The sequence below is a fragment of the Grammomys surdaster genome, unplaced genomic scaffold (assembly GCF_004785775.1).
Source record: "Grammomys surdaster isolate TR1022 unplaced genomic scaffold, NIH_TR_1.0 128, whole genome shotgun sequence".
Taxonomy (NCBI): domain Eukaryota; kingdom Metazoa; phylum Chordata; class Mammalia; order Rodentia; family Muridae; genus Grammomys; species Grammomys surdaster.
In genome coordinates this window covers 7,299,559-7,309,735 of record NW_021604586.1, presented here as the reverse complement: position 1 = coordinate 7,309,735, position 10,177 = coordinate 7,299,559, and the positions used below count along the sequence as shown (strand labels likewise).

The following is a 10,177-nucleotide window of genomic DNA, read 5'->3' as shown; positions in this document are numbered from 1 at the left end:
TCTCCTTTTACAGATGAAGGCTTGGCTTAGCGAGTTAAGTACATTCATGGTACATTAAGTTCTTACATGGTTTTACATTCATGTGACTCTCAAGGTCCACACAAGATAGGCGGTTCGAAAGGACAGGTGGGCAGGGCAGCGTCTCTTTGTTTTTTTTGTTTTTTTTTTTTTTTTTTTTTTTTGGTTTTTCGAGACAGGGTTTCTCTGTGTAGCCCTGGCTGTCCTGGAACTCACTCTGTAGACCAGGCTGGCCTCGAACTCAGAAATCCACCTGCCTCTGCCTCCCAAGTGCTGGGATTAAAGGCGTGCGCCACCACCGCCCGGCTAGGGCAGCGTCTCTTATTCCAGCTCTGGTGTGAGTTCACTGTGTGCTTCACTCCAGCCTGACTTCCCCAGGAGTCTTCGTTCCGCCATGTTGGATGCTGAGCCCAAATGACTGACTTAGCTGCTCTGCCCACACTATGCTAGACTCTTTAGGTACTTAGAGTCTTACTTAGCTGCTGTCTCAAGGTGTCCCGCCACAACTCTCTTCCCTGCTTCTAATCACTGGGTTTTTGTTGTTGTTGTTTGTTTGGTTTTTTTTTTTGAGTTTTTTATTTAAAGTATGAGTATCTGCGGCCGGGCAGTGGTGGCGCACGCCTTTAATCCCAGCACTTGGGAGGCAGGTGGATTTCTGAGTTCGAGGCCAGCCTGGTCTACAGAGTGAGTTCCAGGACAGCCAGTGCTACACAGAGAAACCCTGTCTCAAAAAAACAAAAAAAAAAGAGTATCTGCATGCCCAAGATTCAGATGGTTGTGAGCCACCATATGGTTGCTGGGAATTGAACTCAGGACCTCTAGAAGGGCAGCCAGTGCTCTTAACCACTGAGCCATCTCTTCAGCCCCCTAATCACTATTAAAAGTCACAGTTTCTTCCGCATCAGGCTCAGTGCACTACCCTGACTGTTAGGACCAGGCTAGCGTCTGTGTCACCATGATCGAGTGCTGTGGTCAACGTACACAGTAATAGCCTTACCTATGAATAAAATGGAGGTCTCTGTCTGGAACTGCTTCTCCTTAGATAGAAGTCGTGGACCCCCAGAAGGATGGAGTTGATCTTCTCTGAACCACTAACTCCACATGTGTCTCCTTGAAGTGCTGCAGATCTGGTCCTTAAGGAAATCTGTTCTAAACCACTGTCCTTGTCATTGTCTCCGATAGGTGAGGCTAAAGGTAGTTCAGTGGGCTGACATGTAACCTACTGTTTAGAAGAGACCAGCAACCCTAAGGACCGTAAGACAGATGGACAGGCTGCTCTCTTGCCTCAGCAGCCTCTAGAAGGGGGTGTAGGGCTCTGTACAATCAGGGCATTACCCTGCAGCTCAGCTAGGTGTTTCCCAGGATGCGAGTTTACTGCTGTCATTTGTGTTATGTGAGGATCAGAACTGGTGACACCGTGCTTGGAGTGTGAGCTGGCTATGTGACGGTGATTGTCCGTGCGAATACCACACAAACACGAGGGTTTTCCCGTTTGAGAGTTCACTACGTAGCTCAGACATCCGCAGCTTGCTACATACCCCAGACTGGCCTCGAACTAGGGATCTTTCTGATGCTAATTCCCAAGTGCTGGGGTAACAAGTGTGAGCCTCCATACTTGGTTAAAGGTGACTGTTGTCATTGCTGGCTGAGTGACAGTGGGGATTCCCGACCTTCTCCTCCTGTTCTTTTAAAACCAAAACAAAGGGCTGGAGAGATGGCTCAGTGGTTAGAGCGCTTGCTGCAACTCAACCAAAGGAACTGAGTTCAGTTCCTAGCACCTACGTGTGACTCACAACCGCTCTCAACTCCAGTTTGATAGCCATCATGGGCTCCCGCATGCGTGTAGTCGACATAAATTAATGGAAGTAAACATGGAACAGAAATAAACGCATCTCTTAAAATTTAAAAAGTCAAAATACAAAGGCAGTCTGTGAGGTGGTCAGATGACAGAGTGCTGGGAGCTAGCCGCTTTTATTGGATGTTCTAATTTCAATGATAGCTTGCACAGATCCATCTGTCACGGTCATGTGCCCTGGGTGCCTCTTCTAGCCCTAAGCAGGCCGTTAGAGGCTGGAGTCAGCCTGCAGGCCTCAGTTGGCAGGCTTCAGTTGAAGTTCTAGCATATTCTGAGATAAGCAATTAAGCCTCTTTACCTTACTGAGCCTTTCTTTCCTAATCTGTAAGGTGGGGTGATGACAGAAACCCCCCTTCCTGGGTGCATGTAAGCAGGCACAGTGCTTAGCAGAGGCCCGTCCTGAGTCCAGGGGTCGGAACTGCCTCTGGGCTAATAAACATGACATCACCATCACTTGGGGAGCAGCTGTGCTCTACAGATTGCATTGGCCTACAACTCGGGCAGAGAAATAACAGGGTATGCAAGCCTGTGGTAATGGTTCCCTGACAGGAAGCAAGTCACCAAGCCCTCCCAGGAGATTCCAGCCACCCCCTCCCCTCCCCAGCTGCACCATGGTCTTGGTATTCTAGCCCCCCCCCCCCTTCCCTCCCCAGCTGCACCATGGACTTGGTATAGGAAGTAGGAAATTGGCTAGGGGTGTGAATTACAGGGATGCAGTTTTCATGGGTGACAACCCATGCTGGGGTGGGTCTTCGTGGTGACACAGCTGAGAGTCACTTACGTTCCCGTAAGTAACCACTCACTGAATTACAGTAATCTCAGTAAACTCATTGGTTCATCAAGCTGGACTTGAGTGGGGTCGTTTCTTTGGTCTATCAGTGCCGTATCTGGATGCTTGTTCATACCTATCTCCCTAGGAAGTCACCCAACACTAGCAAGAGACCAAGAGCGAGCTTGACTTGGGGGTGCCTGGGCTTCTTCCCAGCAGAATCCCACATACTCAGAGGCCTCCCCGGTATCTCTGAGGCCTGAGCTCCTAAAGTACAGCAGAAGTAGACCTGGTCCTCAGGTCCACCCGGGGAAGAGAGGCTGCCACACGCTCACTACTGAAGAGAACCAGGGCATGGGGCAGGAAAGCTGAGTTCTGAGATCCAAAGTCCCCTGCCCTTCCTCCATTCCCCAACCCCTCCCAGCCTTCCCAAGGACTCCTGGGAGGAAAGGAAGAGGGAAGGTCCCGGAGAAAGGTTGGCCCTGAATGAAGTGTAGGGAAAGACACAATGTATATAAATATAGGCCATATATATATTATAAATGTATCTATATATGTATATATGTACATGCGCGGGGAGGGGCTGATGGAAGCTGTGCTCCAGGATGGGGTGCAGGGGGGCCATCACAACAGTCATTGGAAGTCGAGAGTCCTGGTGTTGGGGATGTACAGGGACTGGGTCTGGCGGCTGCGGTGCGGCGTGGCATTGAGGACATCCACGCTCTTGCGGCTGGAGCACACGACATCCGTCACAAAGCTGGTACAGTCACTGCAGACATCCTTTAGGACACAGCCGTGGGCATAGATGTGGGGGAACTCCTCCTCCACGCTCCGCCACCTTGGTCCCTGCAGGGATCTAGAACGGAGAGATGCCAGGAAAGAACCATGAGAAGAGAGAGCCCTGCCGGGGCTGGGCTCTCCCAGAGGCCTTGTCCTGGCACTTCAGAAGCCCAAACCTTGCTTTTCATGTCCACAGCCACCCCTCCAAGCTGCTGCTTCTTCTCTCCTTCCTCATCCACGGGACTCTGACTGAGCACAGCTGGCAATCAGTACATCCCTGCAAAGGCTCTTCCTTGACGGGCACTGAGGCCCTGGGCCCAGACCACCCAAACTCAGTTCCCTCCAACTCTGCTTCTAGAACCAATGAAGTGACTGGTTCCTTGTGGAGATCTGCACAGGGCAGTGAGAAGCCTCCCCATTTCCCAGTTACTTTCTTTTTTGTTTTTTTGTTTTGTTTTGTTTTGTTTGTTTTGTTTTTTCAAGACAGGGTTTCTCTGTGTAGCCCTGGCTGTCCTGGAACTCACTCTGTAGACCAGGCTGGCCTTGAACTCAGAAATTCACCTGTCTCTGCCTCCCAAGTGCTGGGATTAAAGGCGTGCGCCACCACCGCCCAGCATCCCAGTTACTTTCAATTCCTTACTACCACAGGATACCAGGAACGTACTGGAAGGCATCTCTCCTCAGTGTTGGTGTGGCTTTGGTAGTTGGCACCCTCTGAAGATTCTCGAAACCAAGTGTGTAGACAGGGATGTGTCCATACTTCTTGGAAGGCATCTTCATCTGCAACACAAGGAGCAAGGGGCCTCAGCAGCCGCCCAGGCCCGCTGTCCTCCCCCACCCCTGTGGACGAGAGACTGAAAGGGGTGCCCCTACACTCTTACGTGAAGACCCAGTATGGGCTCCTCCCTTGTCACACCCCCAACCACATTCCCTGCTTATCCAAACCGTAACTTCTTAGGGTCAGGAACTATATAGATATATTGTTTTTGGAACCCTATCTATCTATCTATCTATCTATCTATCTATCTATCTAGTTTTTGGAATCATATCTTTTTGTTTGTTTGTTTGTTTGTTTGTTTGTTTTTCAAGACAGGGTTTCCCTGTGTAGCCCCTGACTGTCCTGGAACTCACTCTGTAGACCAGGCTGGCCTCAAACTCAGAAATCTGCCTGCCTCTGCCTCCCGAGTGCTGGGATTAAAGGCGTGTGCCACCACCGCCCGGCTCGAACCGTATCTTTTTAATACTACAAAGGGTTCTGAATACAATCATCATTTCACATCAACAAGGATGGAGTGTTCCTGTGGTCCAGGGACAGATTATGGAGACTTTGAGAAAAGTGAGTTTATCTTTCTGAGCTGAGGCACGACGGTCAGTACACTTCCAAGGGTTCTGCCTGTTACCTCTGAATAGAAGCATGCATCCACATGCAGCCTGGCCTTACTGAAGAGTCTTCAGAAAGGGAGAGAAAAACTGTGTGCCTTCAGCCTAGTCACATGATTCTTAATGTTTTTGCTTATTTAGTCTTTTCTGCATATGCGTGTTCTGCCTGCATTTATGACTATGCACTATGTACATACAGGGCCCTTGGAAGACAGAAAAGGGTGTCAGGACTTCTGGAACTGGAGTTACAAACTTGTTAGCTGCCCTGTAAGTTCTGGGAACCAAATCCAGGTCGTCTGTAACAGCAGCACATGCTTTTACTCTCTGAGCCATCTCTCTACCACCTGAACAAATGCTAAGACTACTTAGGAGGACTGGGCAAGGTGCTGTACACCTATAATCTCAGCACTCGAGAGGCAAAGGCAGGCATATTTCTGAGTTCAAAGCCAGCTTGGTCTACATAGCCAGTTCCAGGCCAGCCAGTGCTATACACAGGAAGACCTTGTCTCAAAAAAATAAAGTAAAATACTGCCTATGAAGGTTTTAAGAAATTGTAGTCTTGTGAGTTCCAGCTCAGCCAGGGTTACACAGTGAGACCCTGTCTAAAAGAAACACACACACACACACACACACACACACACACCCCTATAAAGTCTTAGGGCAGATATGTGGTTCCTGCCTGAAATCTGGCAGTTGGGAGAGGCAGAGACAGGAGGAACTGGAGTTCAAAATCATCCTCAGATACAGACAGAGTTTAAGGTCAGCCCAGGATTTATGAGAGACTTTTTTTTTTTTGAGATAGGGTTTCTCTGTGTAGCTCTGGCTGTCCTGGAACTCACTCTGTAGACCAGGCTGGCCTCGAACTCAGAAATCCACCTGCCTCTGCCTCCCAAGTACTGGGATTAAAGGTGTGCGCCATCACTGCCTGGCTATGAGAGATTATTTTATAATCAAAACAAGCAAGCACACTAGATGCAGTCTTGGGAAGAGTAAGAGCAGATTCCTTCTTAGAAGGGATGGGATGAAGGGCCTTTTGGGGTTGGGGGTGGGGTGTTGCCCAAACATCTAATTGGAAGCAGCAGTGCCCCATTCTACCTCACCGAGACCAGAAAGGTTCCCCCAAATCCTCACCTTTACGCTACAGGAAGTGCACACAGCTCTGGAGAGGACAGAGAAAAACAATGTCAGTGGTAAGGAAGTGTAGGGAGGAGAAACTTCCTCCTCCCCTCATATCTGAGCCAGCCCCCTGCTTCGGCCAGATCCCAGCCACCCACCCAGATCCCAGTCACCCACCCAGATCCCAGTCACCCACCCAGATCCCAGTCACCCACCAGGTGCTTTCCTTTCATCTTACTCCACTCTTTCACCTCCCTTTCATCTCCCTGAGGTAACATTCATTTATCTCTGCCCCTTATCCTTCTCAGGACTATCCGGCCTCGAGTATTTCTGGTGCCTTTCACCATAGAAGCACAATCTAATTTAAGTACGATGTCCAGTTGTATACAGCAATTAGTATTTTAAAAAATTGTCCACCGGGCAGTAATGGCGCACGTCTTTAATCCCAGCACTTGAGAGGCAGAGGCAGGTGGATTTCTGAGTTTGAGGCCAGCCTGGTCTACAGAGTGAGTTCCATGACAGCCAGGGTTACACAGAGAAACCCTGTCTCGAAAAACAAAACAAAACAAAAATTGCTCATACCAACTTCAGAAGTAAATGCCTGCCAGTCACGGTGACACAGACCTCTGATTCTAGCACTGAGGCAAGGGGATTGTGAGTTTGAGGCGATCCTGAGCTACATAGTGAGGCCCTGTCTCTCATTACAAAGATAACAAATTCCTTCTTGTAAAAAGTCAACCCTAAATTTAGATAGCCATTCTGTAGAGATACAGCCTTCAGACTATTTAAGGCACATACCAATAAAGCATACATGATTCGTTACAATAAAATATACAAACTATTCTATAAATGTGCCACAGGGCTCTTCTCCATATTAATGAAGGTTGTCACAATTCCTTTTCTAAAACAATGAACCGTGTTCCCTGGAAAGGAGGTGCTATCATTCCTTTCCCATCACTAAATCCCTAGGTTGGGGCTGGGGGTGTAGCTCAATAGAAGAGTGCGTATCTACCATGCACAAAGCCCTCAGCCTAGGTTAAAATCCAGACTGAAGATGGGGGAGGGGAAATCCCTGGGTTAACTTAATTTTATTTCATTGTAGTCACAGAACTTATTTTGTATGAACTGAGTATTGCAGGGTTTTGTCCCTCCCAGTTTTCTCAGACAGAGTTTCTGTGTAGCCCTGACTGTCCTGGAACTCACTCTGTAGACCAATCTGGCCTCGACCTCAGGAATCCACTGCCTCTGCCTCCCAAGTGCTGGGGTTTAAGGTGTGAGCCACCACCACCCGGCTAAGAGCTTTGAAGATTTATTTATTTAATTTTATGTGTGCGCGCGTTTTGCCCCCGTGTGTGTATGTGTACTGCATGTTTGCCTGCTGTCTGTCGAGGTCAGAAGGCCATCAGATCCCTTGGAACTGTTGTTCTGAAGGGTTGTTGAGACACTGTGTGGTTTGTTTTTTTTGTTTTTATTTTTTGTTTTTGTTTTTTGAGACAGGGTTTCTCTGTGTAGCCCAGGCTGTCCTGGAACTCACTCTGTAGACCAGGCTGGCCTCGAACTCAGAAATCCGCCTGCCTCTGCCTCCCAAGTGCTGGGATTAAAGGCATGCGCCACCACAGGAGGGTCTTTTTAAGAACAGCAAGTACGATTAACTGCCTAGTCAGCTCTCCAGCACCGCACCTTCACCCCCAACCCCCACTTACCCTTTTAAAGACAGCATCTCAAGCAGTGCAAGCATGACCTTGAACTCCCGATCCTCCCTCCTCCATCTCCCAAGCGCTAAGGTTACAGGTGTCCCTCACCATGCTCAGCTTGCACTAAATACTGAGACTTACTTTGTGGTCCAAGATAATGACCTTGGTAAACAGTTCACAGAAATGTGCGCTCAGCTGCCGTTGGTGGAACACTTTAAAGCACACCCTGTCCAGATCTCCTGTTTCCTCCCGTTTCTGTCTATTGGTTTTATTGATTATTGAGTGAGAAGTGCTGAGATCACTGAATATGAATGTGCACTTATTTTTTTCCTTGTGGTCGTGTAATTTTTGCTGCGTGTACTTGGAATCTGTTGCGATTGTTAATGATAAAGATTTCGATTCTTTCTGAGGGAACGGACTGCTTTAATGGAAATAGTCTTGGCTCTAAAATCTACTTTCTTCATTGTCTTTGGTTTTCTTGGAGACAGGATTTGGTCTCAGATTCTTGCCAGCCTCCTGTCCCAGATTCCTGAGTTCCAGGATTATAGTTATGAGCCACTACACCTTGACTCTGGGGTCTTGCTTTGTTTATTCAAACTCAGAAACTGTACAATTCAGGCATGTCCAGACTTTTTTTTTTTAATTAACCTTTATTTTTATTTTATATGTATGGGTGTCGGCCTGCGTGTATGTCTGTGCACAGCATGCAGGGCTTGCAGACATCAGATGATGCCCTGGGACAGTCGCTAGTGGCCTTGTGAGAGCTGGGGATCAAACCCAGATCCTCTGCAAAAACAGTATGAGCTCTTAACCACTGACACATCTCTCCAGCTCCCGTGTTCAACCTATGGACATTGTCATCTATAAAGTTTACACTTCAGTAGAAAAAAGAAAAGCTCTACTTTGTAATGTAAATTTATAGTTTTTGTGTTGGATTACATTCAAAGCCATCTTCCACAGCATATTGGCCGGTGGCAGGTTAGCTATGCCAGCATAGTCTACATTTTAATTGGGTTATTTAGGCCATTTACAGTTAATGTAGTAGTTGGACAGAATTGTGCTTAGGTTTATCATCCTGCTATATTTTAAGCATATATTTGTTCCATTTTTTTTTTAAATTTTCTGCCTTCTTTTGAACTAATGGAGTTCTTAAGTTTTACTTCAGGCTATTCTCAAACTCATGAATCCCCTGCTTCAGTTTTTGGAGTACTGGGATTACCAGCATGTGACTGCTTCGTTCACAAGTACATCTCTGAGGCAGACCTCCAGGTCTCTCTGTGCCACTCTCTCCTCTCCACTCCTTTTCAAAGATCTCCAGCTGCCCTGGCCTCCTACCCCAGGTCCAACTGGTGAAAAGACACATCCCAGGCCAGAACAAGCTCCCTGTCGGCTTCTTACTGTTGCCTGGTACCCAGTCTTAAAGTCTATTGTTTTATATCCTTGTTTAATTGTTTGGGGCTGTTTCAGCTAGAAAGTGGCTGTTTCCCCATCATGGCTAAATATGGGTGTCTCTTCACTATTTAAATTTAACCTAAGCCAAATGTGGTGGCACATGCCTTTAATCCCAGCTCTTTGGAGGCAAAAGCAGGCAGACCTCTATGGGTTCCTACCCTGGTCACATAGTGAATTTTAGGCCAGCCAAGGCTATATAGTAAAATACTGTTTCAAAACAAAAACAAACAAACAAATAAAAATAAATTTAACCCAAACAAGGGATGGTGGCACTCACCTATAGTCCCTGATACTCAAGAGACTGAAGCAGTCAGATCATGTTTGAGGCCAGTCTGGGTTACACGGTAAGACCCTGTCTCAGAGAGGGACAGAGAGACACAGACAGAGACAGAGGCAGAGAGAAGAAAACACTGAATTGGCTGATGTGGCGCAACTTCCGTCTTGTTAGCCTGTCTCCTGACAGGAGCTCACCTCTTGCAGAAGAGACAGGTCGGAGGCCAGGAAAATAGGGGGAACTTGGTTCGGCAGCAGCAGCAGATCTGTAGGGAGAGGCCAGGTTAGAGCATGGTTGTGTGAAGCCCCCGGAGCCAGGCCCAGTCCCAGCGCATAATTTGCCTTGGGACTCTCCTTTGCTCAGGACTTCCTGTACCCAGGGCACCCAAGTCTTACCTTCCCCCTCTTAAGGCTACTGAAGAGCTCCTTGTCCTGCAGAAACTTCTCCATCTCGGCCTTCACGAGCACCCTCCGCACGTCCACCACCTCCTCCACAGTCAGGGCCAGGCTCTCCACGGGGTGGCTGAACTCCTGGGGGGGAGGGGGAGGGGCATGCTTGCTCAACACCCTGGGGACCCCACAGTTAACCTGGCAACTTACTAAAGCATGTGTGTCAGCCCACTCCCTACTGGGGGCTGGATTAGCTTCAAGGAGCCCCCCACCCCCACCCCCGGGACTCCATCTTTGCCCTCATTAACCCCATCCATGCCAGGAAAACTCCATCCCACTGGGAAATACACACTCTGTTTTACCTTTCTTTCTCCCTGGAAACCTTCACCATGGAATCAATCAATCTCTCTCTCTCTCTCTCTCTCTCTCTCTCTCTCTCTCTCTCTCTCT

General features: G+C 48.2%; 1 protein-coding gene across 1 annotated transcript in view; it reads right to left on the bottom strand.

Annotated features, from left to right (window-relative positions):
• Window positions 1-3,155: 3,155 nt before the first annotated feature.
• Spire2 (spire type actin nucleation factor 2) overlaps window positions 3,156-10,177 on the bottom strand; it is a 39,646-nt gene continuing 32,624 nt past the window's right edge. The window contains exons 11-15 of the mRNA XM_028753086.1: window positions 9,734-9,868; window positions 9,536-9,603; window positions 5,934-5,961; window positions 4,087-4,202; window positions 3,156-3,498 (exon numbers count right to left, since the gene is read on the bottom strand). Of these exons, the coding sequence (XP_028608919.1) occupies window positions 3,276-3,498; window positions 4,087-4,202; window positions 5,934-5,961; window positions 9,536-9,603; window positions 9,734-9,868 (570 nt within the window). The 3' untranslated portion in view covers window positions 3,156-3,275. The remainder of the gene's footprint in view (window positions 3,499-4,086; window positions 4,203-5,933; window positions 5,962-9,535; window positions 9,604-9,733; window positions 9,869-10,177) is intronic.